This window comes from Aspergillus undulatus, assembly GCF_047715775.1.
Source record: "Aspergillus undulatus strain CBS 261.88 unplaced genomic scaffold BDV17scaffold_13, whole genome shotgun sequence".
NCBI lineage: Eukaryota > Fungi > Ascomycota > Eurotiomycetes > Eurotiales > Aspergillaceae > Aspergillus > Aspergillus undulatus.
The window spans coordinates 199,703-226,291 of NW_027396617.1; the positions used below are offsets into that span (position 1 = coordinate 199,703).

Genomic DNA, 26,589 nt, shown 5'->3' on the forward strand with positions numbered 1-26,589 from the left:
TCGCCGACACGGTCCCTTTCGATCCTTGCCTTCGAGCGGAACCGCAACCGACTGCATCCTGGCGCTGCAGCGGGTGAATTTGTTAGACCATTAATATATCTCCGTTGTCCGGTACACGGTTTCCTGCGAGTCCTGTCTCATGCCTCCTGCCACCGCTCGAGACGAACGAAAGTAATGCCGACCTATTACACGACACGATCGGAGCTACGTATCGGTTCGCCTTGAACACCTTCTTCATTTGGCAGATATCAAACAAAAAAGGAATATATAATCTAGAGGGAGCGCAACGAAGTTTGATCACAAGCAGAGAACGGATTGCAAGAAGAGGATGCGCATAGGGTTAGAGGTATAACAGCACATAACGAATATGAAGATGGCCGAACGGCCCCCTTCAGAGTTCAGCCTCGAGGATTCCACGAACGTGGCAGCACCCCAATATGGACAGACGTCGGAAACCACCAATAGGCGGGGAGCGAACAAGTCGAAGGAGAAATCCGCTAGTCCCCGACCCTCATCAATCGAGGTAGACGCCGGCCAGACCATCACCAAGCCCCAGAGCGCTAAGCTTAATGCTCATTCGAATGATGTTCCCGATGGTCAACCGTCTCTTCGGCAGACGTTTAACCACCTGTATCACTCCTCTGGGGCCTCACGCACTCCTAGCTTGAGAAGCTCGTCTAGCTCTCTTCAAGCACTTCAGGAAGATAGCGTTGTCGACGCACGCAGCGTCTTTTCACGGATCTCGTTATCACGAAGAACGTCCTATAACAAGTCGGAAAATCAGATCCCTGAATATCCTGTCTACCCGGATCAGAGCTACGCAGTCCTTCAGTCTCAAGTACACCCCACTTACCAACCACCATTTCTACGCACGCATAGCTCTTATCCGACCGAGGCCGTTCCCAGACCCGGCCAGTCTCGCGGCGCTCGTACCGCGGGCAATACGCCTATCTCTAGCCCTGGCCTGTTTTCTTTCCAGAAGCCTAGTTCGACCTTGTCGCTGGCGTCGGATGATGGTGAACAAACTGGCCCTTCCTTCCTCCATCCAACACACCTTCAGCCGCCCAAGGAGTAAGTTTTTGCTGCTGCTGCAGTTCCATTCCCCTGGTTCCTGTCGCGTGACACTAACCATTCTGCGTAGGACACATACGGCTGCAGTGGACAGGGATGAGGTCACTGGAAACAAGGTCATTAATCAGTATGAAATTCTCGAGGAGCTCGGTCGCGGTGAACATGGCAAAGTGAAGCTAGGACGTCATCTGCCGACTGGCCAAAAGGTTGCGATCAAAATTGTTCAGCGATACTCGAAACGGCGCCGATTAGGTAGACTGGGAAACGCCGAGGACAAGGTCAAAAAAGAAGTCGCTATCTTGAAAAAGGCCCGCCATGCGAACGTGGTCAGTTTGTTGGAAGTGATTGACGACCCGAACCGCCAAAAAGTCTATATAGTACTTGAGTTTGTCGAGAACGGCGAGATAATCTGGCGACAAAGAGGTCTCCGAGAGATTGTATACGTCGACAAGCTTCGACTTGAGCGTGAAAAGGCCGGTCTTCCTGAAACACCGGCGTTTCTTGAAGAGAGCAAGCAGTACATTGTCACGGCGCAGCGTTATCGGCAACAGCGTGAGAAAGCAATGGAACGGCGCCAAGCGCAAGCAGAGCATGCACAACAGAGGCCCATTCCTGCTTGGAGTTTAGAGCATGGAGCCGAGTCGGATGATGAAGTTGGCTCGGAGCTTACGATGGCTCGTACGGCCAGTCGCTGCATCTCGAACAATGAGGAGACGAGTTCCTCCCCAAGCCACTCGCTTCCCTCATCGCAAGACGCCGCGTTGGCCGCCATGGAAGGTACAATGTACGGGGCCTATACTGATTACCCGTACGAGCGGCGGCGGTTTAGCTCCACGTCAAGCAGCTTCGGCTACGCCGCGTCCGAAACAGACTGGTCTCCGGAAGACGACGACATGTCCTATGTGCCATGTTTAACCTTCTCAGAGGCCCGCAAGGCGTTTCGGGATTCGCTTCTCGGCCTTGAATACCTTCATTTCCAGGGCATTATCCATCGTGATATCAAACCGGCCAATCTTCTAGTCACTCGTGATCATCGCGTGAAAATATCAGATTTCGGTGTTTCTTATCTGGGACGGCCTATTAGAGATGAGGACGAGGAGCAGCTTGAAGAGACAGACGTCGCAACCGAATTGGACGACGCGCGGGAACTGTCTAAGACTGTCGGTACACCAGCCTTCTACGCCCCTGAGCTTTGCTATACTGGCGAAGATTTCGTTGACAGCCTCGGTGGCGCACCACGTATTACCGGCGCCATCGATGTCTGGTCTCTGGGTGTGACTCTCTATGGCATGGTGTTTGGTCGATTGCCGTTTGTCTCCGATGATGAATACAGCATGTTCCAGACTATCGTTAAGCAAGATGTCTTCATTCCGCGAAAGCGCTTAAAGCCCGTCCAAGTGGAGGCCGATACTCAATGGCCTCGTCATGCACCTCATGATATGCGCGCGGAGGATGAGCTTGCGTACGAGGACGTTGACGAGGATTTGTGGGATTTGCTAAAACGGCTCCTCACCAAAAACCCGGTGAAGCGCATTACGGTGAAAGAGATTAAACACCATCCTTGGGTTCTGCATGGTCTCCCGAATCCCAGGGCATGGGTAGAAGAAACGGACCCTGTCTATCTGACCAAAGGCAAGAAGATCGAGGTATCCAACGAAGAAGTAACAACAGCCGTGAGCAAAGTACCGTTCATCCAGCGGGTGCGGTCCAATGTGGCAAGATGGTCGAATTTCCTGGTTGGGAGGTCCAAAGACCGAGATAGTCGCAAGCGCACATCCAGCTCGACTCCCTCGGTTGATTCGACATCTACCGCGAGTAGCAACTCCCTTGGAAAACATCTTTGGGAAGGCCGCCGACACAGTCTTCGTGGTGATGAAGATGTCTTCTCTCGGTCCAATCGGCACACCAGAGATGGCGAGCATCCTCTATCTCAAAGCGTGACAGTGAGCCCGACGGCTAGTCCAGAAGAGCGACCTTCAGCCTACTCCTCCCAGGAGTCCGCGCCCGGCTATTTTTCTGCTTCTAACCGAACCGCTCGTCCCGATCCTCCGGAGCGTGCATCTTCAACGTTATCGACGGCCGAGTCCTCGAAAACTGTAAAAGTATCTGACATCAACAAAAGCTACTCTGTGCCCCTACGTCCTGCTACGCCTGAACAATCAGAACCTTCAGGGACCACAACTATCAGTGGTGTCTTTGGCGGCGCAAGCCGTCGGTTGGCGAGGGGCCTCCAGCCAGGAGACTGGCGATCCGACAAGACTGTTCCCGGTGAATTCATGACTCTTGAAGAAGATCATCATTCAGAACCAAGTCTCGCGTTAAGCGTCACTTCTGCAGTTGGTCAGATGCAGCCACATTGGCAGGCGGACGGGGATTCTTCGAATCTACACGAGAGCCCAGCATCAACACCCGGGCATCGGCGCAAAATATCCCATCCGCTCTTGGGAAAACACTCTGTTGAACCCTTCAGCTTGGCGGTCGATGGCTCATCACGCAATAGGAGCAGTGATCCGGAGCAGGTCGCAGGACTTTATTCTGAAAGCGAGTCTTGCTTATCAAAGGAGGCTGCTCAAGGGTCAGTGGGCTCTCGCAAGGACTCGGATGGCATTGAGGAGAATAATACCGGGGAAGTTGTTCAAAGCGGACTGACTGCTTCGCCCGCCTCTGCCACTACCATGTCTTCGTCATCGATAGATGAAGATACCAGCGGCATGTCGCAAAGCACGTCCCATCCCAGCATTCCGTCTGTCATCTCAGGAGCGTCATCGCTGTCCGATAATGCCATGAGCAACGACAATGATTGTGACGCTGGAACGCAGGTTCCTTCCATCCTCCGGACCGGTGAAACCGTCAAAGCAGGACGACCCGGTACACCGCGTCCAGCAGAAGAAGACGAGTCCCGGTACTATTGTGACGACGAAGAAGAGAGTGGCGGTAGTTCGGAGGATGAAGGCCTCGTCTTTGGCAAACCAAAAGCTGGCTCGCAGAAACCAGCAATCAAAATGGGCAAGGCGTCGAAGTAATGGCACGATGCAGGCTGTCGTGCCTTGACGTGTCATATTACCCACCACTATTTTGGTGCGCTTGCGAGTCTGGTCGAGCTCCGACCAAACTTGAACGCTGCTTCTCTAATCTCTCTTCTCTTTCTCATGGCTGCGGTGGCCTATTTCTCGCGCCATGCCGTTAATGACTTACCGACCCTCACCGACAATCTAATCAAAGCCATGCACAGTTTCTTTCGAGGCTTTGGAACTCATGTGTATATCATTTAATTGGGATCTTCTTCTGGCTTGCATCTGCATCGTCGCTGCATACAGGAACCTGCAGAGAACTACATTGCTTGTACATATAATTGCATTGGCGGCAGGCTATCCTTTTTATTCTGATTTCTCCGGCGGGGCTTCAAAAGATCAGGCGTTTGCTTTCGATGTTTTTCCTTTCGACACACGTTCTATATATCGGTTTGTCTTGTTGATGCATGGAGACCCGGGGTACATGTGTGGATTTTCTGTACGTAATGTCCAGCGGGAGGAGGATTGTGATATAGTGCATTTGGCTGAGGCTTGAATGGATGATGATGACCGAGACGTTAAGAGATAAACCAGACTGACTGTGTCTGGAACAATGGAATCAAACCCCCTATTCTGTATGTTAATATACAATAAACGTAGCGTATCCAGAACCCGCGCCTTGTTCTAACTACTCACGGGATGTCCGCTCCGTCACCACCATTGTCTCGGCGTCTCAGCTTCCTCTCCACCAATAAATCTTGCGCCTCGATATGAACTCCTCCATCCCGCCGGTCTCTTGAAACACAACGATATTGAAGTCACGGAGAAAAAGACAAGCATGTGCCGATCACAGTCATGTCAAGTATGCTTAAATCTGCCGAATCCTCCCAAAACTAACAACCCGTCAGCCAACCGGCCAGTCAAAAACACCACCTGAATCGGACTGTGGTCGCCCACCATGATTCTCTCACATCTATCTTCTTTCCTCCACCTACTCACCCTCACCAGCGCGGCCCTCACCTACCGCGGCGCCGACATCTCATCGCTTCTTATCGAGGAAGACGCAGGGGTCGCCTACAAGAACCTCAACGGCGAGACCCAAGCCTTCGAGTTGATCCTGGCAGATAATGGCGTGAATTCAATTCGTCAGCGCATCTGGGTGAACCCTAGTGATGGGTCGTACGATCTGGACTATAACCTGGAACTTGCGCAAAGGGTGCAGGATGCGGGGATGAGTATTTATCTCGATTTACATTTGAGTGATACATGGGCGGATCCTAGTAATCAGGTACAGTGTCTACATCCCCGGTGTATCTCCTTCCTGGACATTTGAAAGTGAAAATATTCTACGAGCTAACACCTGAGAATACAGGACACCCCTTCGACCTGGTCAACAGACGACATCTCAACCCTAACCTGGCAAGTCTACAACTACACCCTGGAAGTCTGCAACGCCTTCGCAGCCGCCAACATCGCCGTCGAGATCGTCTCTGTGGGCAACGAGATCCGCAACGGGCTGCTCTGGCCCCTCGGCACAACAGACAACTACGACAACATCGCGAGCATCCTGCACTCGGGCGCATGGGGCGTCAAGGACTCGGATCTGTCGACGACGCCCAAGATCATGATCCACCTCGATAACGGCTGGGACTGGGATGCGCAAAAGCACTTCTACGATACGGTCCTCGCCTCGGGGACGCTGGAATTGAGCGACTTTGATCTCATTGGGGTCTCGTACTACCCGTTTTATAATGAGGCCGCGACGCTCTCAAGCTTGAGTACCAGTCTTGCGAATTTGCAGTCAACATACGCGAAAGATGTCCTTGTTGTTGAGACGAACTGGCCCTTCTCGTGTCCGAACCCGGAGTATTCATTCCCTGAGGATATTAGTTCCATTCCGTTTAGTGTTGAGGGGCAGAAGACGTTTATCAAGGATGTTGCGGATGTCTTGGCTGGGGTTAGCGGTGGGTTGGGGCTTTATTATTGGGAGCCCGGGTGGGTGGACAATGCGGGGTTGGGATCGAGCTGCGATGACAATGTCTTGGTGGATTGGGAGACACAGAGTGTTAGGGAGAGTGTTACTGTGTTCTCGGAGATTTAGTCAGTCTGTTGGGTTCTCTGATAATGGACTGGACGGAAGTTGAAGGTCCATCAGGTCCTTCGCTTCTATTCGTAGTCTGAGCAGATATGTATAGTTCGCACACATATATATGTTGTCACTGGTGACTGTTGGGTTGTGGTGCCCGTTGTTATTAGTACTAATGTACGATGTATCTATTCTATTCCCCCCTCAAGCCCCCCCCGGCCCCTCGACATGCCCTAAGGAGCATCTTTCGTGTACTAAGTAGCCTCTGGTACTATACGTCGGGGCTTTCAGCGAACCTTGTCGCTACCTAAGTAACCGAGCGGACCAGTCAAAGCTCCAAACGCACAGTCCCGTGTGATGAAACGAGGAGTCTCACAGAGAACCAACGAAGCTCGGTTTCATGATTTGTCCGGGACTTGGCTTCGGCCTGCAGATGGGCGTTAGGCAGGGCAGTTTCAGCTCGGGGGCTGTGCAGTGCTATCCACATGCTAACCGCCAACTGCCAACGACTCTGATAAATGTTGACACTTTGACAGCTAGACATTCAGAGAATCCGAAACTCGTGGATGACACTTCTGAAACTGACAGCGATATTCTAATTTATTTGCTTTGTCGGAAAATAATGCAGTGGTGAAACGAAGGTTCGTACTCGGTACTTGATACAGAGTAGATCGATCGCTTAAGTGTTCAAGGTGGGGGCCGAAGTTGCGGTGGAATGACGTCTTGAAGACTCTCGAGTATACAGAGTGCTCTGTATACACAAAGTAGAAAGATCAGGCAGAATGACATAAACGGTGTGACATGATCTTGATGCTCCTGCATACAGAGCACAAGTTATTATTAGCATCTCTGTCGCTGGTTCTCTGGTTTTGTGAAGTGGTGCAGTGGAGCGCTGAGAGTCGGAGTCTGCCTTGCGGGATCCTTGGGTTTGCGCTGGATTTACTACTGTTGGACACAAGGCCCTTCTTATGTCGAGTCTGCCTTCGTCCCTGAAGATTAATTTAAGATTATCATGGTGGTTATTTTTAAACATTCCAGATATTTTAAGCAACAACGTGGGATAAACACAAACTCTCTGTAGAGATCCTAACTCTCCACCTGAACCAGGCAGCAAGGCACCAATTCTTGATTGGGCCGGATCTCTTCTCTTCCAACCTTCACTCTATCTCATCTGCCTCTCTATCCTCCAACTTCAGTCACAGTGTCACGCTTGTCTCGTCTTTCGAGTCCAGGCAGAGACTTTTGACTCTACTTTTATCATCTCGCAGGGATCTTCATTGCATCACCCTCGAAGCATCGCTAGTCGCGTGGTAGCGCGGCGAGGCTGAATCGCAAAGAGCCCTCCGACCAGGCCTGTCCCTGATTCATCTCCACAGCAAATGATAGCTCCAGGTTGACCTTTCGCTTTTTGGCCCTTTTCTTCTTCTTTTCTATCCTCTGATTGATCCTTACTTATTATTATCATTTCTCTGAGCTCTCCCACGCTTTATCTGCGCCTCAGCCCAACCGCCCGCAACCCACTTCAGCGTCTCCCCACCTGCCGTGCCTTCGTCCTCTTCCTCTCTCACTTGGCTTGTCCTCCCATCATTCTTATTCTTCCTTCCTTCATCGCTCAGCCTCCTTTCGCGTGGTATCTATTCTGGGATCTTGAAACCACGACATCTGCCATGGACCCTCAGGACCAGCTCCAGGACCTGGGGCAAGCTCCTGCCGCTGCTCTTAAGCGCAGCAACAGCCCCTCCGCTCATCCGCACCAACAACAGTATAATAACAACAACGACTTGACGATTGACCCTTCGATTACTACCAATCCCTCCTATCATCCTTCTTCCTTTTCCAACGACCCCACTTCTGGCTCCGACGCCTTTGCCTACTCCTCGTCGGGCTATCTGAATCCCGCTACCGCGGCCGACGCGAACTTCAACCGTCCTAGTCTTCAGATCCCACAGACATTCGACCAAGGGCTGTCGCAGCAGCCAGCCGAAGAGAACTTCTCAAACCTGTTGAATTCCAACAACGGCGAGTTTGACTTTTCGCTTTACCAGAACACGAACCCGAGCACCACTGGCTCCGATTACCCCTCCTCTCTATTGCTCGACCCCCAGCAATCCACCAACCAGGCCGTCAACCCGGTCGACTTGGTCAGCCAGATTCCGTCTCCTCACCCCTCAAATTCGTCGCAGACATCTCCGCTGGACCAGCAACCGTCGCATTCGTCCCCGAGCGCCATGTCACCTCCCGCCTCTTCGCCCGGGACGTTCTATACCCCACAACACTCGCGTCACACCTCTCTCGATCCCGCTAGCGCCGCATATATGACAAACGTTTCACACCCAGAATGGCAGGCCGTCATGAACAATTCCGCCTTTCACAGTCATCGACGCGCCCCTTCGGAAGTGTCCGAAGTCTCTTCAGCCGCGCATTCTCCATTCCTTGCCCAGCATGATACCTTTGATGTCGCAGACAACAACCCATCCCCACTGCTCGGGGCTCAGAATGACCCTAGCCTCTATGATAATACTGCCCTAGGAATCGAGTCTTTCACATTGTCCGAGCATCATCAGCACCCTCAACAGGGATTCAGTCCCCACCACAGCCCTTACATTTCTCCTCAATTGATGCCTCAACAGCCGCCAGACATGATCCCAAGCGGGCCCTTCATCTCAGCTCCTACAACTGGCTCTCCATACCCGACACCTCCAACAGAGGGCTTCCCAAATGTTCAGGAGGATATGTCAGCGCAGCAGAATCAATATACAGACATTGGACAAGCGTCGCAGATGGCGGCCCCAACCATCAATGTTGAATTCGCGCCTCCGGCAAAAACCCAGGTCTTTCCAAGTGACAAGTCTACTGCAGATATGGACTCGTTGAGTCCACCTCCCTCTCTACGTAAGCCTATATCTTTTCACCATCAAACCAACTCTAACCCGTTCTAGGTGCGTCTCGTATGCGCAGCAAATCCGACCCGTACACGATACCTGTCTCCCGCCCTCGTTCACCTTCGTCACCTTCAGCCAATCTTGACCCGCTTGCCGCTTCATCACCCCGGTCACTGTCTCCGTTTGACGTGAACCGTCAACCTTACAGTAACCCTAGTTCCAGGGAGGCGTCGCCTGCGCGCTCTGCCCGACGTCTGTCAACCTCGTCGATCGATAGCCGAAACTACATTCTCGGCCTTGCAGATCCCCAGCGGCCTGGATCGAATGTCACCGACTCTAAGCGAGTCCAGAAGCACCCCGCGACCTTCCAGTGCCACCTCTGCCCCAAACGCTTCACTCGGGCATATAATTTGCGTTCCCACCTACGGACTCACACAGACGAGCGGCCGTTCGTTTGTACTGTTTGTGGAAAGGCATTTGCCCGTCAGCACGATCGCAAGCGTCATGAAGGTCTACACTCTGGTGAGAAGAAGTTTGTCTGCCGCGGCGATCTCTCTCGGAGCGGAAACTGGGGTTGTGGTCGCCGATTTGCCCGTGCAGATGCTCTTGGGCGTCATTTCAGGTCAGAGGCTGGCCGCATCTGCATCAAACCGCTCCTGGATGAAGAGTCGCAAGAGCGAGAGCGCATTCTCATGAACCAGCAGCAGCAACATCTGCAGCCCATGACGCAGCCTTTCATGGTCCCCGGCCAAGGGGTGGAAGGGCAGCAAACCGGCAACTTTATCCTGCCTGCAGCACTCTTAGCACAGTATCCAGCTCTACAGACGCTGCAGTGGGACCAGATACCCGCCGGCAATGACGACGCGAGCGATATCGGTGGTCGCACCAGTTTCGATGCTAGTTCTGGCGGAGAATTTGGGTACGATGACGATGAGTCCGGTATCAGTGTCTCCGGCATGAGTGGATACGCCAGCGATCAGGGCAACATGTACGGAGTGAACCAAGGACAGATGGCCGGCTACCCTGATGCGAACTGGGGCAAATAACACCTCGTGAACCCGTCGCCTTCTCCCCCCATAGAGAAGGCTCGGAGCTCTTTGTTCTTCCGTCATGACTTGGATTCGGTGTATAGAGGTTTCGGCGTTGCGGATACAGGATTGACATATTTGTTTTTTTTTTTTTTTTTTTTTTTTTTTTTTTTTTTTTTTTTTTTTTTTTTTTTTTCGCCTTCTTCCACCCTTCATTCTTTTCAACTTCACTTTACTATGATTCCCGGCTGGTTCAACCAGATCAGACCGGCTTTGTTACTTACGTGTCTACGATGAACTACATACCCCTGGGAGATCCTTCGTTTGGTTACAAGGGATATTTAGATACCCTGAATTGCGTTATTTCTGTTGTCTGTTATTATTTCTTGGACATATTCAAGTAGTTTAGGTAGAAAATGTTCTCTGTTGGAGTCTTAATCAGGTCTTGGTAGTCGCGAAGCCAGTTCAGACAGACCAGATCATCCAACTCCTACTCCGCACCTAATGCAGTAGGTTATGAGTTTACACATGCACACAAGAAAAAAAAAGATCAAGATGTGTATATTCAAGCAATAGCTAAAGAAAAGAGATACTCCATATCCACAAGAATCACCTCACCAGGCTCAAACTCAAACCATAGCAACCAACTTCCCAAGCTCCCCAACCCACTTCCTTGAGAATTCTTCCTCCGTAAACCTCAACGAAGACTTCTGCGCCCGTTTCCGCATCGCGACTTTCTCCGCATCACTAAGCGAAAGAGCCTTCTCGAATGCCTCAGCGAATTCCTCCTCCGTCGTAGCGCGGAACCCAGTTGCTCTATTCCCATCTTGACTTTGCATCTCAGAATCAGATTCAATCTCGCAAATAGGGAGGTCCGTAACGATATCCTCGCGCGGACCACCGGAGTCATGTGTGACTGCGATTAGACCGGCAGCTTGGTACTCCACGACGCAAATACCGAAGTGCTCGTTCCACATGGCGTTTACGCCGATGGAGGATGTCTTCAGGTGAGATAGGATGGTGGGCCAGGAGGCATCGCAGAGGAAAGTGGTGTTGTTGCGGAGGCGGAGTTCGTGTGCCAGGAGGCGGAGGTTGTAGATGTGGGTTTCGTCGGGGCTGGAAGGGCGGACGGTGCCGATTAGAACGAGTTTAGGATCAGGGTCCTCAGTGTTGGAGCCGGATGTGTTGCTGTTGCGGCGTTCGAGAAAACGGGCAAAAGAGCGGAGGATGAGCGGGTGATTCTTTTCGGGCCGGAATTGCGCAATGTACAGGAGTGTTGGGGTGCGGGATGCCTCTGTTTCGGCGGAGACTGGGATGGTAGATTGGATGTCTGAGACGGCGGTTGGGGGGAAGACAACGACGGGATCTTTGTATATGAGTGTATCAGATGAGAAGGCTGAGCCTTCGCGTGACGGGCCCCAGATGGTGCGGATGTGCGCTGATGTCCAGGAAGAGTTGCACATGACGACGTCGACGTGGCTGCCGACCCAGCCGTAGAGACGGGCAAAGACGAGCCAGTACTTTCGTTTCAGGGTGCCCTTGAGCCCTGTTCCGGCGCCGGCATTGACGCCCTTGAGGCCGGTTGTGTCGTCTAGAGACTGCAGCATGTCTGTGGAGATGGTGGGGTAGTGCACGTACGCCCCTGTAGGGACTGAGGGAAAGAGTAGCTTGCAGAATGCTATTGCGAAAGCGTAGCCCATGGTGTCGATGAAAATGTCTGGCACGAGGAGCGTGAAGGCGTCGTAGCCTACAACCAGCGAGCCAAGAGACTGGCCTAGGAGAGTCATGTAGGGATACATGCTGCTCTGGACGTATTTGCGGGTTGTCAGATAGAGCAGCTCAACTGTTGGAGCGTGTAGTTGGATGTTGAACCGGTTCTGGTATATGTCAAAAATTGGTTGTCAGGATGAAGAGAGAGACATACTTGAACTCTTTCCAACAAAGCTGCCTTGGTAACATCTAGGTCGCCGGTGTAGATAGCACAGACGGCCTTGGGCCACCGTCTCTGCGTAGCTCTGACAGCTTCCCAGAGGACACGTTCACCCCCTCCTCCAGCGTTGCTGGAGTCTAACGTCAGCCTCACTGTTCCAACTCTCGGGAGCAAAGATAAATACCAGAAAGGATGAAAAAAGCCTACGATCCCAGCCCATTCCTCCTGTTGCTGGGACTGGCTGGCTGGCCCGGAGCTGTCACCCGAGCTGGAGGTGTCGATTTTCTCCCAATCCTCATCTTCCGCAGATGTCGCGCTGGCGGATGTAAACTTGGGCTGTTTTGCAAGCAGATCCTCTTCATCAGCACGGACCCGAGCCAATATGGCCTCCCTACGAGCCTGGGACCTCTTGCGAATTACCCATCCCACGCCGCGGAGCACAAATCGGAGTATGCCTAGAGAGAACTGCGGGAGAAGCACGCAGGCAGCAAGGAGAGCGACCACGGAGATCACGACCTTGAATAAAAACAGCATCATTGTCGAGAAGCAGGTAGAAGCATACTAGCGAAGAGAGATCTAAGGTGAGATCTAAAGAGGAGTTGTTGGCGAAGTTGACGGCGGATGTTTGCTTGAGTGGTCTTTTCGTTATCGATAACAACTGATTGTGTATGGTCACGTATCGTATGGTACAGCCCATGTGACACTGCTCACAATAGCTTCATGACCATTACCGCCCACGTGATATTCGTTACGTGATGCCTCACAGGACGGGATCTTTCTGCCGGAGAACTCTTTGTGTTGTTTACCTCCATGTGAAAGTGTTGCATGATCATTCTCTTCAGTCTTGTCTTTTGTTCTTACCAATACACAAAAAAGTGTATCAGAAGACAGTGAGGATGAGGGCTATGCATCGTCTCCCTCGGGCAATGCCTTTCCAGCAGGTCCGCCGCTTCCACCAGACAAGGTCAGCTCCATTTCTCAACGAAGCGCTAGATGCGGCCTCAGGCATTGTTTATGGAGTTCACTCTGCCAGCCACTTGCCATGGGCTCTGTCAATTCCTTTGACGGCATTCCTGGTCCGTATGGGCGTGGCCTTTCCTCTACAGATCTTTTACAAAGTCCAAGCTCGTAGAGACACAGATCTGGCTCCAATTTTGCAAGCTTGGCGACATCACTACCAGAGACAAGTGCACCAAATTAGCGCCAATGAATCAATATCTCGAGCTCAGGCTATGAGGATGGTTCCGGAGAGAGGCACAAAAAAGTATGTGGAGCTCCGCCGTCGCTGGGGTGTGATACGGCACTGGAAGGGCTTGCCATGGCTCCAGATTCCTTTTTGGATTGCTATGATGGAAAGCGTCAGGGCCATGAGCGGAATGAGCCAAGGCCTGGTCCCGTATCTCCTCTCGCTGTCTCAGGGGTCGGCTGAGACTATTAAACTTGCCGTTGAGCCGACCCTTGCAACGGAGGGTGCGCTCTGGTTCCCGGATTTGCTGGCTGGTGATCCGACCGGCGTTCTTCCGGTTGTACTGACTGCGTCTATCCTCCTCAATGTTCAAAACGGCTGGAAAGTGCCTGCCCTGAAGGAAATCGCCGACATGCCGCGCAAAGACATGTGGAGTAAGCTTCGCTGGCGGGCTCTTCGGTTGGGAATTCAGATTCTCGCTTGCAACCTCGGACTCTCAGCTTACATGACTGGAATGCCAACGGCACTCTTGATATACTGGATTACCAGCACGAACATTGCAACTTTGCAAACGTCTTTTCTCGATAAATACATGTTCCCCTCCCCAGCTGTGAAACCTCGGAAACCGGTCTACATCGGCTACCCTCGGGCAAGAAAGGAAAAGATATAACAGCGAAATGAGAGTGAACTTTCCGGGGCTCAAGGTTATGGAAAAATGGACATTCGAGGGGACAATTGATAACGGAAATCACCAAGAATAAGCAAACAAATATTGAGAATCAGTAGTCCTATCGAAAAAGAGAAGGATAAATAACAAAGCATCCTGTCAAAAGAATGGAAATCCAAGATCCTCAGGATGCTCACTGTCAGGCATATTCGAGTCGCCAATGGGGTAGTCGCCTGGGTCTGCATTGATAAGAAAGTTGCGGCGACATTTCGCAGCCTCCAGCTCCATCCAGTTGAGATTCAAGTGCGGGATCTGAGCCATTCGGATGCGAAGAAACTCAACACTGGGTATGTCGTCAGGCGCCCAGCTATATTCGCGTCGAAAGACAACGGGATCGTCACCCAAGTACAAAGCGGCAAATGCGTCGTCGAATCGGCTCCAATTGGGAGGTGCCCAGCAAGGCAGGACAGGTTCAATATAGTCGGAGTTTCCAGGAGTTGTCTGTGTCGCGTCCAACTTCTGAATCCTCATGTGAACGTCTGGGTGTGAGATATTCGCTTCATAGGTAACGCCGCGCGTCTCTGCCCGCTGCAAGGAATGGATTTCGCCAGGGAGGTACTTGCGAAGGAACGTCATTTGCTTGTACGCGTTGATTCCGCTGAGCCTTGCAGCAACAAAGGCCTCACTAATAGCAGGGTCAAAGCAAAAGACAGCCTGAAGATGGTCAGTGATTATTTCGACCGTCCCACGACACGTCCAGAGGAAGTAGATGGTGAGTGCCCCAATTGTTTGGCCAGGTCGAGCGGTCCCGCTCGTTATCGAATTCTGGCCGCGAGGCAATCTCGACGGCCCGACGTTCTCTTTCGCGAGGGGACATATCCACCAGCTCATCCCATGTCTGGATCGGTTGAGGCGAGCGTGGAGGTCTTTCGGGCGGTATACGACGACGGCCTTGCGCGTCAGCTCCAGCTGCAATGGCACTCTCAAAAAGGGAGTCCTCGTCGAGTAAGGTGGCCGTCACCGAGCCAGGGATGATATCGCCACCTTGGTTTCTGCGGAGAATGAGGCCAAAGTATCCTGGCTCGTTGGGGTCGAAGCACTCTGCCGCGTATGCCGCATAATGCAGCGTGACCTCGAGGTCCTCCCCAGTATCAGTCTCCTTCTCTTCTCCAGTCAGGTCGTCATTCTGACCATCCGACATGCCGGGCTTCTGAGGCCTGTCAGCTACCCACAACCACCAAGCGGGCTTACGATGATACGGCTTACTTTCGAGAGATGACGATGCTTTTTTGTCGCTGCCGGGATAGGCTCTCAACACCACCTCACTTCCTGCTGAATTCTAAGTCACCTCAAGACCAACAAGCCATAACACAAATCGCAGGGTCTCTCACATGAATCTCACCAACACTTCAGAATCTCAAGGATAATCCAAACTGGCAGAATAAACACAACCAACATGATATCCGTGCAGAGAAGGACTGTGCGTGAGCGAAAGATGAGAGATGAGAGTTGAGGATGGAGAGGAAACACAAGAGACCTCAGGCGGTACTGGGAAGAAGGGAGAGGAGATGGCATCGGGATCCCTGATTTGGAAGGCTACCTTGCTCATGGTGTGATGTTACTCTGGCAATGAAGCTTGAACATTTTCACTTCTCTATTCTGCAGTCTGGTGAATCTCCGCATGGTGTTATTTATCCTTTGTTTTCCTGTGATATGCCCTACTGTGTGCAATACCCTACTCTGTTTAAAATAGATAAGAGCAAGCTTCTGGCAGACTATTCTTTCTTATCTGTGATCTAGAGCTCAGTAGAGAAACTGATCCATCAGGTCTCGGAAGTTCTTAACCTGTTGTGACTGAGGGCATGACAGCTCACGTGGACCTACTTTTTATGTGAGTCACGTGAACCCATTAACCCAAGACCCCATCTGATGCCTGTTAGACAGAATACAAAGATTGGCCTACAATCTAAATCAAGGACAGAGAATCAGTAGATCGTAGCCTATCCATCTCAACATGTCTCAAAAAACATCGGAACGCCATAAATCGGGCCCGTCGCCCAACCAGCAGGCACCAGTAGGCTGAACAGCATTTTGGCACAGAACCAATTCTCCTTGTAGAAGAAAAAGAAAAACAATGACAGACTGCGACTAAATCGACGACATAAATTGGGTATTGTGTGATCGCTTAAAGCTTAGCCTTGACTTTCTCCTCCGACGCGCTGGCTTCTTCGTTTATGATGATGGTGCGGTTGTCCTGGCTGTCGCCGAAGAAGATGACTTCGACGGTTACGTCGTCACTGGAGTTGGTTAGATTATATTCTATAGTGTTAAATGTGAGACCCAGTGGAATGCTTACCGGTATCTTCGGGAGTAGGGGCTGGGTAGAGTAAGCAGAGCGCAGAGCATATCTTTGTCCTTTCCACCCATGGCGTTGCGGACGAGGTGGGTAGCTGCGTTCTTGTCTTCAACGACGAAGCGACTGGCAGCACCGGAGATGTCGTACTGTTGCTGACGGATGGGGCGGCGCTGGCCGTCGGCGGTGGTTTCCGTGGGTGTTTCGACTGGAAGCTGGGTGGGCTGGGAGCTGAACAAACTCTTGAACCAGCTCTTGTTGTTGGCTCCAGCGCCGGCTTGTTGCTCCTCGATCCACTGGCCGACTAGACCGACAACTTCTTCGTTGCTTAGCATCTCCCAGAGACCGTCGGTGGCGAGAACGACAAAGTCGCCCTGACTCGGTTCAACCTTGGTTGTCGTGATGATGGGCTCGGCAGTGACATAGGGAGGTGTTTTTAAGGCGGGATGCGGGGTTCGGCCGAAGAACTGTCGCTTGATCTTCTCTTGTGTATCTTTGGTCCACTTGTAGAAGGCGTCTCCAAAAGAACGACTAGGCTCTAGCTGACCGAGGATGCGTCCGTTACGTACCACGTTGGGCTCGCCTGGGTGCTCGGCGCGCAGTCTCTCCATCTCAGATGGTGTACCGCCGGTCTGATCCTCTGAGAGCGGTGTTGCTGACCACTTTCCATTCTCACCGCGACGGCCCAGGACCGCACGAGAATCGCCTGCACAGGCGACCTTTAGATCCTTGGATTGCGAATCGTAGAAAGCGAGGAGAGCGCAAGATCCAGAAAGAGCGGGTGCAAGCAACTCAGCTGCAGCGCGGCGAGAGTTGGACTTGAAGACCTGGTTGACGCTGCCGTGGACAATGTCATTGTCTAAGCGAACAAAGCCTTGTTTTATAGCGGCATCTACCGCTGCGGACGATGGCAATACTAGCGACGGGTCGGAGGATGCGGATTTGTATGTGCTGTTAAGCTCCCGAGCGACGTATGAGATGAGGACGTTGCGCAACTTGGCAGATGTCGTCCAACCACTATCGAACAAGAAGGTCAAACAGGAAACAATATACAGTCGTAGGATAAGACTCACGAGTGGCCATCGAATACTGCCCAGAACATCCAGTCGTTACTTGATACACCTTCGTTGGCCGCGGCCGACGAAGCAGGTACCTCGACTATCTTCTCCGCATGATCATCCTCAATGGGAGAATTGCTCGGGACCTGAACAATATCATAACGAACAACTCCTTTACCCCGGTTCACCAAGTATGATTCCTCGTTCTTCCTCAGCTTCTGCGTAGCTTGCTCGGGCGTGAGCATTTCTAAAAGTCGGCGATCAGAGTCGTCAGTGTTTTTCTGCAATGGCTGTTCTCCAGAGAGCGTCGCGGTATAGAATTGGTCGTTATCCACCAAGAGAGCGCGGCGTGTCGGTTCTGAAGGTGCTTCGGCGTACGCATTTGGCGTCAAGGACCGAATTGTTGTGGACGACGTACCGGCGGCTGCTGGTGTTTGGGAGCTGTCGCCCTGATAAGCGTACCAAGCTCCAGACGCAACTACTGCCGAGACTGCTGCAACGGAAAAAGTTCGAAGATGCATGGAGGACTGTAGCGAAGCGGAGAGGTTCTCAGGACGGCTGGAGTAGGGCCGGAGATTGAGAGACTGGCTGCTAGTGAATGATATAGCGGGCGGCTTCCTACCGGCGACCCGCCATGCTGGTGCACGAGCAGTACGGAAAGCTTGAAGAGCTGCACGACGCATTGAGCCAGTGATACGAGATGAAGGCTAGAAAAAACCGAGGCACCCAGCAACACTGTCACTGGGGCTTGTGGTAGGAAGGGAGGCGGAAGTGCGGCTCAGTATGGTGAGTTCTGCCCCAGGCATTCAGAACTCATTACAGTACTGTCACGTGTTGAGCATAATACAGAAGTTGATACGGTATCGCTGTACGGCTTTACTCCGCACTAAACCCGACTCGGCTGCAAAGTGTCGTCATCCCCGCAGTCACAATTTGGAAGATCTTCTGCTTAGTCTATTGTGAAATTGATTGATCAACATACACTCACTACCTTTAGAGATACTCTCAGCAATATTCGGTAATCTTTGCCCTACGAGCTTTTTTCATTGCCGCCTCGAACCCGACCTACGCTCCTGAATGTCCTCCCGTGCGATCCGCAAGCTGCAAAAGCTGCGGGAGCAAGAGCAGCAAGCAGAAACAGAAGACCACGATTCCAGCGAGGACGAGCTAGCTTCGAGACCCGCGAAACCGAAACTCAATGCGTTTGATCTCTTGAATGCAGAAGACGAGGAGGGGGAGCGACTCTCCGATAATGAGGATCCCGCGCCAACGACTCAACCTACAGAGGTAGTGCCTTCAGCAACGACGGACTCAGGCAAGAAGAAGAAGAAAGGAAAGAATAAGAAGAAGAAAAATGCAGCAAAGCAGGAATCTACAAAGGAGGCGGCTGACGATAAAGACCTGGATGAGATCGACCGAGCGCTAAAGGAGCTGGCTGTGCAGTCGAAAGGAGAGGACGGCGTTGAGCGTTCGGGACATGCGCCGGATGATGGGTTTTCCAAGACACCGGAGGACCTCTTGGGTATCGACTCTAAAGCCCTCAATGCGACGAACGAGATGCGGAAATTGTTCGGCAATGTCGTATTGGAGAATTTCGATGAGCCGACTTCGGGATCAAGCCGCAGGCGAGAACGGGCTCGAGAAACGATAGATCTAGGCCGTGCTTTGACGGGTAGATATAGCCCAGCGAGCAGGGGACATAGCCTCGCGGGTGTTACTCAACGGCGCAACATATTATTTCAAGGCAAAGATGAGTGGCCGCGAGCCCCTAGCGGCGGTCTTGGAATGGAGACGGTAGAAACGCTGCAAAATGGTACGACCATCTACCGCTTCCTTCACAGCAGTGCGTACCAAGATGTTCAGAGGCAGTTCGAGCTTTGTGTGGAGTCGATGGATCCGCAGAGGATGATCCATCTTCTCCAGTACAATCCTTACCACATCTCAACGCTCCTTCAAGTGTCGGAGATAGCAAAACACCAAGGTGACCATGCCGTCTCCGCAGATCTCCTTGAACGAGCACTCTTCAACTTCGGGCGCTCAGTCCACTCATCATTTGGCAACCGGCTGAGAGAAGGCAAAGCGAGGCTGGACTTTTTGCATGCGGAGAATCGCGAGCTGTGGCTTGTTGGTTGGAGGTACATTGCCAACCTAGGCATGAAAGGAACTTGGAGAACAGCATACGAATGGGCCAAGTTACTGTTAAGCCTTAATCCGGAGGATCCTTATTGTATGAGGCTCATGATCGACAACCTAGCGCTGCGTGGCAGAGAATGGCCACATTTCATCGATCTGTGCACAAACACCAGGTTATCACAAGAGTGGGAAGATCTTCCGAACATCCAATGCTCCCTATCACTGGCGTATTTACGATTGAACAAGCCCAAAGAATGTCGAGAGCAGATGCGCTTGGCAATGGCTCGCTATCCGTGGGTATTCTGCAAGCTTGCGCAGGAGCTAGACATCCAGCCGATGCCGAAACGGATCTGGGGTAAACTTCCCCCGACTGACGGCCACGAGCTATTCACTGAGCTCTACATTGTTCGCACCAAGGATCTCTGGAACACCCCAGAGGTAGTGTCTCTTCTCGTGGAGGTGGCGGACACGCTACCCGAGGGAGACGAGCCAACCGAGCCGCCAGAGATTACCCTGGATATTGCGCGCCATGTGGTACTCTCAGATACTCCGCGCGTTACGACACACTTGCCCTCTCGATTTGTTTCCGGGCGCATCTCGGCTTCTGATCCCCTCCCACCATACGAGTCGGAAGCGTTCCAACAGCAGTCGGACCCGACGCCATCGTACATCAACCAAATCCCAGAAGACAGGCGACCTCAGTGGCTTCGCGGCCTTCTAGCTCAACTCAACAATGGCGGGATTCGCTTTCCCGGGCTCGGAGCTAGGGATGCCGATGAAGCTGGAGATGATGCTTTGGATGGAGGGTTGGAAGGAGAACCCGCACTACCACCCGCCGGTCCTGAGCAGCAAGCGGCAATAGAACAGTGGCTCCTTGGAGAGGGCCTGCAGAATCTCCAGGCATTTGTTAGCCAGTATGGTGTTGATCGGGGTAACTGGGATCTCGAGGTCGACTGGACTCCGTTGCATGACTACGTTGATGCATTGCTCGAGATTGAGCCAGAATCTGCCCACCGACTATTGAACGGGGCTATTCGAGAAGCAGCAGGTCCTATGATTGTTGATTTAGTGCAAGACGAGCTAGGCTTCGCGCAAGAGCATGCATGATTGATTTAAGGGCAACAGGAAGGTAATGAATAGTGATACCATTTCTGTTAAGCTTGATACCTCTACCAATAGCATATATTTTCAAAAGTTTGAAGGTTCAATTGTCGCAGAAAGTTTTACCCATGAGAGCTGAAGTTGCAGTTTATTCTGCGTACTGATAACGGTGAGAATTCGGACACCGACTTGGTTGCCAAATGGCTAGCACATCCTGCAATGCTCGAGTGCGGTAAGTAGGTAGGCTCACCGAAGCCCTATCTTAGGAAGCATGAACACGAGCAGTACTGGACCATTGACCGTATAAGGCGTGACATGAGGCATTGAGGCGTGCCACAAAGCTTCAGGCGAACATACCAAAAACCATACAGCCTATAAATACCGCAAGGAATGTTGGACCTTGGTGTAACAGCAAGTGGCACGAACGTGAACATGTGTGAGAATTGCGATGCGCTGATTGGCGGCCCACCTGATATGCATTTTTTCCAGCTGCCCATCATAACACCGATCTCGCTCTTCTAAGCCGAGGGGTCCAGACACTGCTCGTCCTTTCCCACCACCCTGACTGCTTTTGTTTTCATTCTCTCTCACTCCCATTCTGACATTGAGTTTGCGCTGCCATTCTCTCTTGCAGGAACGCGTGTTTTCGCTGGCATCGAGCTCTTTTCGCTTCTATACTTTTTTTTTTAGCTTATACCCCACCCCACCTTGTCTATACAAAATTGTGAGCAGCTTGCTTTAACACAACAATGCCTCTTGTGACGACTACGGAAAGGAACGAGGACACTCGCGGTGAGTAATTGCGAGCTCTCATAAACAAATGACCTGCTAATTTCCCTTCTCTCAGTCCTCGGCTACGACCCCTTGCTCCCTCCTCACTTTTTGCAATCCGAGGTCCCCTCTGTGAGTCATACCTTGGAATACCTTCACATCAAGTCGCTTCCACAGAATTACAACCTTGAATGGCCGCACTGACAGCATTGATAGCAAGAGAACTCCCTCCCCACCGTCCGCTCCGGCCGCAACCAGGCCGTTGAGATCATCGAACAGCGCGATGACCGCCTCCTAGTGATCGTTGGCCCTTGCTCCATCCACGACCCCGAGACCGCGCTCGAATATGCTAGCCGCCTCAAGGAACTCGCCGAGCGCCTGTCCGACGACCTCTGCATCATCATGCGCGCCTACCTCGAGAAGCCCCGCACAACAGTCGGCTGGAAAGGTCTGATCAACGACCCGGACATCGACGAGTCCTACAACATCAACAAGGGTCTCCGCGTCTCGCGTAAGCTCTACGCCGACCTCACAGGCATGGGTATGCCCATCGCCAGCGAAATGCTCGACACCATTTCCCCGCAGTACTTCAGCGACCTGATCTCCCTCGGTGCCATCGGCGCCCGCACGACCGAGTCCCAACTCCACCGCGAACTCGCCTCCGGTCTCTCCTTCCCCATCGGCTACAAGAACGGCACAGACGGTAACCTCACCGTCGCCATTGACGCCATCGGCGCCGCCGCACACCCCCACCGCTTCCTCGGTGTCACCAAGCAGGGTCTCGCAGCCATCACCAAGACCTCCGGCAACGAGCACGGCTTCGTGATCCTCCGCGGCGGAAGCAAGGGCACGAACTACGACCGCGAGAGCATCAAGAACGCGCGCGAGGCCCTTCGCGGGAAGAAGCAGCGCGAGGTCGTCATGGTCGACTGCTCGCACGGCAACTCAAACAAGAATCACCGCAACCAGCCGCTCGTCGCGAAGGAAATCGCCGACCAGATGCGCGAAGGCCAGGACGCTATCATCGGTGTCATGATCGAGTCCAACATCAACGAGGGTAACCAGAAGGTTCCCCCCGAGGGCCCCTCCGGCCTCGCCAAAGGCGTCAGTATCACCGATGCTTGCATCAACTGGGAGACCACCGTTACTATACTGGAGGATCTCGCGGATGCCGTCCGCGTCAGGCGCGCGGCCAAGGCGAAGGCTGCCAACGGCGCTTCTGCTTAAGTAGACTGACTTGACTTACTTTTGTGTTGGGAGATTTCGGGCTGTTTCTTACATACTTCTCTTGGCATATTTTTGATTAGATACCAGAGCCAGAATGTTTAGCATGATCTTCATGTACTTGGTGTCTAGCGATGCCGCAAAAGTTTACTATTTGGCTCAAATAAATGATGATTCCAATCTTCAACTCCATATGAATCGGTGTTTAATTGAGAGAGGACAGAAACAGAGTGACGCAACCGCATCTGCCCGCTTCTCCAGCCAAAGCCTAAGAGTACAAGCCCCTCAACGTCAACGCCATGTGTCAAAAACGAGAAAGAAAGACTCATCATGACTGCTTACTTTCCATGTAAACGCACTCTCATAGGCTGGCACATCACTTGGGACTTGGCCCGTGTCCCGGGGCCGGCACCTTTACTAAATCACGTGCTAGCCACACAGAGGATCCATAATGCCAAGATTTCAACCCACCCAAATTTTATTCAAGCGTATCGCGGTTTTCGCTCTCGACCGACTCGTTGCGAAGACCGCTATACGTCCTGTTCTAGTCCGGTTGTTGAGCAGTGTAGATTACTGGAGAGAAGAGAAGAGAAGAGCGGAATGGCTGATCTCGAGGTACATATCCGATCTCTTTCGAAATTTCTCTGTGGAAGACAAGATTGATGAAAGTTTCTTTTCTATCAGGAACGGCTGCGAAGCCACGCACAGGCCTTTGATGGGTTACTTTCGTTGATTCCGGCTAAATATTACTATGGTGAAGATGGCAGTGTATGTTTTACCCATCTGCTTCTGTTTCGCGAAGGAAGAATGTTGTCGCTGGTGTTTCCTTGGATCTTCGCTGCTTTCCCATCCGTGCTTGTTCGTGTGCATGGCATTGACAATATCTCCCCGATAGGATCAATGGAAACGAAAAAAGCAAACGAAAGAACAAGCCCGTGAAGCGAAACGGGCAAAACTAGACCCCGAGAGCGCCAAAACGGCAAAGGACGTGATGGACGAGAAAGCACGGAAACGCAAACGTGGCGAACAAGATGACGATGAAGACCAAGAAGATGGCAACTCGTCTGACGACGCCGAGCTAGGCTCAGAGTTGCCGAGGGAGGGACTGAACCGGGGCGATGCAGTTTCCAAGAAGCAAAAACAGACCGATACCTCTGCGGATCCGGATGCTGCTGAGAAGAAGGCTGAAGCCCGCAAACTGAAGGAAGAGAAAAAGGCACAGAAGAAGCAGGAGCAAAAGGAGAAGAAGAAAGCTAAAGACGCTACTAAGAAAACAAAGCAACAAGAGAAACAGCAGGCTGATGAGGTTAAAAATGCTGCGACATCAAAGGCCAACTCAAAGACTGCCAAGTCTGATGAAAAACCAGCCGCCGAGGACGACGATGACGATGAAGTTGACGGTGAGGAGAACCCTGTTGCTGAAGGACTCTCCCTCGAGTTCAACGAAGACCACTCCACATCCTCAGCCCCGAATTCTCCGGAATTCGACACATCAAATCCCCAGTCAGGTAGCTCTTCTATATCATCTATCGTGCCCCCCTCCGACGACAAAACATCATCCGAACCCAAACCTCCCAAACCTTCTCAAGAAGAGCTGAAAAGCCGGTTACAAAAGCGTTTAGACGAGCTCCGCGCCGCGCGCCAAGCAGATGGCCTCAACGGCAAACCCGCCCGCAACCGACAAGAGCTCATCGAAGCTCGACGACAAAAGGCCGAACAACGCAAAGCACACAAGAAGGAACTCCGCCAAAAAGCCAAGGAAGAAGAACAACGAGCCAAAGATGAGGCCATGACCCGTCGATTCTCCCCAGGTGGCTCCGGCTCACTCCTCGCATCCCCGCGATCACCCGCCGACTCAGTCGGCTCAGGAAGCTATGCCTTTGGCCGCGTCGTCTTCGCTGATGGCCAAATCGCCGACCCCGGCTTGGCTAACGTCCGTGAGAAGCCCAAGACTGCCGGGCCCCGAGACGCCGCCGCAGCTCTCAAAGTAGCCGAGGCCAAGCAAGCCCGGCTTGCAGGGCTAGACGAGGAGAAGCGCGCCGACATCGAAGAGAAGGACATGTGGCTAAATGCCAAGAAGCGCGCTCATGGTGAGCGAGTCCGCGACAACACCAGCCTGCTCAAGAAGGCGCTGAAGCGCAAGGAGTCTGCCAAGAAGCGCTCTGAACGGGAGTGGAAGGACCGTCTTGACACCGTCAAGCGCGGCAAGGACTTGAAGCAAAAGACGCGAGAAGAGAACCTCCGAAAGCGCCGAGAATCAAAGGGCCAGTCTGGAGGCGGCAAGAAAGCTGCCGGCGGAGGCAAGAGTAAACCCCGACCAGGATTCGAGGGCTCCTTCAAGGCGAAGGTCGGAGGGAAGAAGAAATAAGGGTAGGCGCGGGACTCTGAGTGGATGATGTACCTATTGATGAATGTGTATATCTTTATCCCGTGATGAGCAGGATATGGCTTGTGTCCGAGGTGAGGGAGGAACGGAACTCGATGAGGATGCGCAAGTCAACAAAAGTGAGAATGGGCTTCGGATATTTGGTGTTTTGGTATCTATAAGGGGGTTTCTGTCATTTCTGTGCATATATGCATTGGTAGCGATATATTGATACAAAAAAGGAGTTCTTGAGTGCTGTTTTTCTGATACTGTGCTTGTAGACTGTAGTGCATGGCATGATTTAGGCAGGAGCGACTCGACCCTGAGCCACACCAACTGTTGCAAACGCCGCCCCTGTCAATGCTTTTGAAGGAAGTGCCACAAAGGAAATACTGTTGATTGGTCCCTAAACGATATTAAAACACAAATCTCTTCTAACATCGCAGATACAGAAAAGAGGATCGGAGCGGAAACTAGGTATCAAATACCCTACGAATCCGTCAAGTACATAGCAGTAAAAGAGACAGACAAGTGCTTGATGGGTTATGTACAGAGTGAGAGGGGAATAATGAAATCTTCAATTGCAGGAAGGTCGCCTGGCAATCATCTGGGGAATCTGCTTTTTCTTGACGGATTTTTCTCATATCATTCTATGAAGACACTGATAAATTTATCGGTAGGGGGCATCGGCTCTGGCTGCGGCAGCGATTTCAGGTTCCCACTTGTCGCCGTTGGCGAGGAGCTTCTCCTTGTTGTATAGCAGCTCCTCGCGCGTCTCGGTGGCATACTCTGCGTTGGCAGCTGGATGGATGTCAGAATCGTTCAAACAATTGTAGCGTAACGGTGTCGGGAAAACATACTCTCGACAATGGCATCAACCGGGCAGCTCTCCTGGCAGTAACCGCAGTAGATACACTTGGTCATGTCAATGTCATATCGTGTCGTCCGGCGACTTCCGTCCACACGCTCTTCAGCTTCAATGGTAATTGCCTGGGCAGGGCAGATAGCTTCGCAGAGCTTGCAAGCAATGCAGCGTTCTTCGCCGGTAGGGTAGCGTCGTAGGGCGTGTTCGCCACGGAAACGGGGGGAGATGGGACCCTTCTCGAAGGGGTAGAAGATGGTGTAACTGGGTCACGTTAGCATTGCTGTCTTGGTGTCGCAAATGTAAAGCGTTCGTTCGAACTAATTTCTCTGGTCGCACGCCCATCCGAAGGTATCTGATATCACAATCGCGAGGAATACTTACGGTGGTCGGAAGAACTGCTCCAAGACAACGTACATTCCCCGGAAGATCTCCGACATGAGGAAGTACTTGCTAGCCTTGTCCAAAGAAGACTCAGACGCCTGATCCCATCGCTTGGGCGGCGGAAGACGGAAGCCAGGCGGAGGAGGTCCATGAGGTGTGGCAGCCCTGGTCACCGAGGTTGAGAAGTTTGCGGTCGGGACGAGAGACGATGAGGACACGGAGGGCATAGGCCGGCGGTAGGCGAGCAGCCTAGCCGCAGATCTGGAAGAAGCCATCGGGGGGATGGAGTGTCGATATAAGGACGGAGAGGAGAGTGAGGGGGAGGTCAATTGGGGGAGGGGACGAACTAGAGCAGCTGGGGATCTCAAAGTCGTTCGGTGGTTGCTGGAGTGGTTTTGCAGGCGGCTTAGGTCATTGCTTTCTGCCGCGCCCTGATTGGCCGCCCGCTGGGATTTTGCTTTCCCCGAAGCCGCAACG

The 26,589-nt window shown here is 52.3% G+C and overlaps 12 protein-coding genes across 12 annotated transcripts; 8 read left to right on the top strand and 4 right to left on the bottom strand.

Annotated features, from left to right (window-relative positions):
• The first annotated feature begins 154 nt into the window (after positions 1 to 154).
• Positions 155 to 4,210, top strand: BDV17DRAFT_35835 (putative serine/threonine protein kinase). The gene is made up of 2 exons (XM_073764403.1): positions 155 to 1,071; positions 1,142 to 4,210. Exons 1-2 carry the CDS (start codon positions 368 to 370, stop codon positions 4,092 to 4,094), a joined length of 3,657 nt encoding a protein of 1,218 aa, XP_073617493.1. The 5' UTR covers positions 155 to 367; the 3' UTR covers positions 4,095 to 4,210.
• Positions 4,211 to 4,755, top strand: BDV17DRAFT_35836 (uncharacterized protein). Its single transcript, XM_073764404.1, has one exon. The coding sequence runs from the start codon at positions 4,327 to 4,329 to the stop codon at positions 4,636 to 4,638; it is 312 nt and encodes a 103-aa protein (XP_073617494.1). The 5' UTR covers positions 4,211 to 4,326; the 3' UTR covers positions 4,639 to 4,755.
• Position 4,756: 1 nt separating this feature from the next.
• On the top strand, positions 4,757 to 6,183 carry BDV17DRAFT_297549 (arabinogalactan endo-1,4-beta-galactosidase; the record flags this gene model as incomplete). Its single annotated transcript, XM_073763511.1, has 2 exons — positions 4,757 to 5,370; positions 5,455 to 6,183. Exons 1-2 carry the CDS (start codon positions 5,041 to 5,043, stop codon positions 6,181 to 6,183), a joined length of 1,059 nt encoding a protein of 352 aa, XP_073617495.1. The 5' UTR covers positions 4,757 to 5,040.
• Positions 6,184 to 7,276: 1,093 nt separating this feature from the next.
• Positions 7,277 to 10,213, top strand: crzA (putative C2H2 transcription factor Crz1). The gene is made up of 2 exons (XM_073757284.1): positions 7,277 to 9,060; positions 9,108 to 10,213. Exons 1-2 carry the CDS (start codon positions 7,836 to 7,838, stop codon positions 10,094 to 10,096), a joined length of 2,214 nt encoding a protein of 737 aa, XP_073617496.1. The 5' UTR covers positions 7,277 to 7,835; the 3' UTR covers positions 10,097 to 10,213.
• A 57-nt stretch (positions 10,214 to 10,270) lies between these two features.
• On the bottom strand, positions 10,271 to 12,607 carry BDV17DRAFT_258276 (alpha-1,2-mannosyltransferase ALG11). Its single transcript, XM_073757285.1, has 3 exons — positions 12,193 to 12,607; positions 12,003 to 12,138; positions 10,271 to 11,955 (listed from the first exon to the last, which is right to left on the bottom strand). The coding sequence occupies exons 1-3, from the start codon at positions 12,543 to 12,545 to the stop codon at positions 10,708 to 10,710; spliced, it is 1,737 nt and encodes a 578-aa protein (XP_073617497.1). The 5' UTR covers positions 12,546 to 12,607; the 3' UTR covers positions 10,271 to 10,707.
• Positions 12,608 to 12,819: 212 nt separating this feature from the next.
• BDV17DRAFT_35888 (putative mitochondrial export translocase Oxa2) lies at positions 12,820 to 13,942 on the top strand. Its single transcript, XM_073764407.1, has one exon. The coding sequence runs from the start codon at positions 12,905 to 12,907 to the stop codon at positions 13,862 to 13,864; it is 960 nt and encodes a 319-aa protein (XP_073617498.1). The 5' UTR covers positions 12,820 to 12,904; the 3' UTR covers positions 13,865 to 13,942.
• BDV17DRAFT_35887 (uncharacterized protein) lies at positions 13,943 to 14,866 on the bottom strand. The gene has a single exon (XM_073764406.1). It carries the CDS (start codon positions 14,750 to 14,752, stop codon positions 14,021 to 14,023), a length of 732 nt encoding a protein of 243 aa, XP_073617499.1. The 5' UTR covers positions 14,753 to 14,866; the 3' UTR covers positions 13,943 to 14,020.
• Positions 14,867 to 15,758: 892 nt separating this feature from the next.
• Positions 15,759 to 18,060, bottom strand: ptcF (type 2C protein phosphatase ptcF). Its single transcript, XM_073764405.1, has 3 exons — positions 17,288 to 18,060; positions 16,218 to 17,231; positions 15,759 to 16,158 (listed from the first exon to the last, which is right to left on the bottom strand). Exons 1-3 carry the CDS (start codon positions 17,953 to 17,955, stop codon positions 16,047 to 16,049), a joined length of 1,794 nt encoding a protein of 597 aa, XP_073617500.1. The 5' UTR covers positions 17,956 to 18,060; the 3' UTR covers positions 15,759 to 16,046.
• A 183-nt stretch (positions 18,061 to 18,243) lies between these two features.
• Positions 18,244 to 20,601, top strand: BDV17DRAFT_258279 (transcriptional repressor TCF25 family protein). Its single transcript, XM_073757286.1, has one exon. The coding sequence runs from the start codon at positions 18,350 to 18,352 to the stop codon at positions 20,510 to 20,512; it is 2,163 nt and encodes a 720-aa protein (XP_073617501.1). The 5' UTR covers positions 18,244 to 18,349; the 3' UTR covers positions 20,513 to 20,601.
• Positions 20,602 to 20,885: 284 nt separating this feature from the next.
• Positions 20,886 to 22,650, top strand: BDV17DRAFT_258280 (3-deoxy-7-phosphoheptulonate synthase). The gene is made up of 3 exons (XM_073757287.1): positions 20,886 to 21,298; positions 21,354 to 21,409; positions 21,494 to 22,650. The coding sequence occupies exons 1-3, from the start codon at positions 21,256 to 21,258 to the stop codon at positions 22,502 to 22,504; spliced, it is 1,110 nt and encodes a 369-aa protein (XP_073617502.1). The 5' UTR covers positions 20,886 to 21,255; the 3' UTR covers positions 22,505 to 22,650.
• A 343-nt stretch (positions 22,651 to 22,993) lies between these two features.
• Positions 22,994 to 25,147, top strand: BDV17DRAFT_258282 (putative 60S ribosome biogenesis protein Rrp14). The gene is made up of 3 exons (XM_073757288.1): positions 22,994 to 23,116; positions 23,186 to 23,269; positions 23,397 to 25,147. The coding sequence occupies exons 1-3, from the start codon at positions 23,102 to 23,104 to the stop codon at positions 24,867 to 24,869; spliced, it is 1,572 nt and encodes a 523-aa protein (XP_073617503.1). The 5' UTR covers positions 22,994 to 23,101; the 3' UTR covers positions 24,870 to 25,147.
• Positions 25,148 to 26,482, bottom strand: BDV17DRAFT_258287 (NuoI/complex I 23 kDa subunit family protein). Its single transcript, XM_073757289.1, has 3 exons — positions 26,113 to 26,482; positions 25,727 to 25,992; positions 25,148 to 25,667 (listed from the first exon to the last, which is right to left on the bottom strand). The coding sequence occupies exons 1-3, from the start codon at positions 26,385 to 26,387 to the stop codon at positions 25,537 to 25,539; spliced, it is 672 nt and encodes a 223-aa protein (XP_073617504.1). The 5' UTR covers positions 26,388 to 26,482; the 3' UTR covers positions 25,148 to 25,536.
• Between the last annotated feature and the right edge of the window lie 107 nt (positions 26,483 to 26,589).

Bases quoted from the DNA above. Each gene is read 5' to 3' on its own strand.
- BDV17DRAFT_258279 (XM_073757286.1), top strand. From the start codon at position 18,350: ATGTCCTCCCGTGCGATCCGCAAGCTGCAAAAGCTGCGGGAGCAAGAG.
- BDV17DRAFT_35836 (XM_073764404.1), top strand. From the start codon at position 4,327: ATGTGTATATCATTTAATTGGGATCTTCTTCTGGCTTGCATCTGCATC.
- BDV17DRAFT_35888 (XM_073764407.1), top strand. From the start codon at position 12,905: ATGAGGGCTATGCATCGTCTCCCTCGGGCAATGCCTTTCCAGCAGGTC.
- crzA (XM_073757284.1), top strand. From the start codon at position 7,836: ATGGACCCTCAGGACCAGCTCCAGGACCTGGGGCAAGCTCCTGCCGCT. The intron at 9,061-9,107 runs GTAAGCCTATAT...AACCCGTTCTAG, and splicing joins GAGTCCACCTCCCTCTCTAC to GTGCGTCTCGTATGCGCAGC.
- BDV17DRAFT_35887 (XM_073764406.1), bottom strand. From the start codon at position 14,752: ATGAGCTGGTGGATATGTCCCCTCGCGAAAGAGAACGTCGGGCCGTCG.
- ptcF (XM_073764405.1), bottom strand. From the start codon at position 17,955: ATGCGTCGTGCAGCTCTTCAAGCTTTCCGTACTGCTCGTGCACCAGCA. The intron at 17,232-17,287 runs GTGAGTCTTATC...CTTGTTCGATAG, and splicing joins GCAGTATTCGATGGCCACTC to TGGTTGGACGACATCTGCCA. The intron at 16,159-16,217 runs GTAAGCATTCCA...AACCAACTCCAG, and splicing joins CCCTACTCCCGAAGATACCG to TGACGACGTAACCGTCGAAG.
- BDV17DRAFT_35835 (XM_073764403.1), top strand. From the start codon at position 368: ATGAAGATGGCCGAACGGCCCCCTTCAGAGTTCAGCCTCGAGGATTCC. The intron at 1,072-1,141 runs GTAAGTTTTTGC...CATTCTGCGTAG, and splicing joins CACCTTCAGCCGCCCAAGGA to GACACATACGGCTGCAGTGG.
- BDV17DRAFT_258287 (XM_073757289.1), bottom strand. From the start codon at position 26,387: ATGGCTTCTTCCAGATCTGCGGCTAGGCTGCTCGCCTACCGCCGGCCT. The intron at 25,993-26,112 runs GTAAGTATTCCT...AACGTGACCCAG, and splicing joins GAGCAGTTCTTCCGACCACC to TTACACCATCTTCTACCCCT. The intron at 25,668-25,726 runs GTATGTTTTCCC...ACATCCATCCAG, and splicing joins GGTTGATGCCATTGTCGAGA to CTGCCAACGCAGAGTATGCC.
- BDV17DRAFT_258280 (XM_073757287.1), top strand. From the start codon at position 21,256: ATGCCTCTTGTGACGACTACGGAAAGGAACGAGGACACTCGCG. The intron at 21,299-21,353 runs GTGAGTAATTGC...CCCTTCTCTCAG, and splicing joins AAGGAACGAGGACACTCGCG to TCCTCGGCTACGACCCCTTG. The intron at 21,410-21,493 runs GTGAGTCATACC...CAGCATTGATAG, and splicing joins TGCAATCCGAGGTCCCCTCT to CAAGAGAACTCCCTCCCCAC.
- BDV17DRAFT_258276 (XM_073757285.1), bottom strand. From the start codon at position 12,545: ATGATGCTGTTTTTATTCAAGGTCGTGATCTCCGTGGTCGCTCTCCTT. The intron at 12,139-12,192 runs GTATTTATCTTT...GTTAGACTCCAG, and splicing joins GGCTTTTTTCATCCTTTCTG to CAACGCTGGAGGAGGGGGTG. The intron at 11,956-12,002 runs GTATGTCTCTCT...GACATATACCAG, and splicing joins CTTTGTTGGAAAGAGTTCAA to AACCGGTTCAACATCCAACT.
- BDV17DRAFT_258282 (XM_073757288.1), top strand. The intron at 23,270-23,396 runs GTATGTTTTACC...TCTCCCCGATAG, and splicing joins ACTATGGTGAAGATGGCAGT to GATCAATGGAAACGAAAAAA.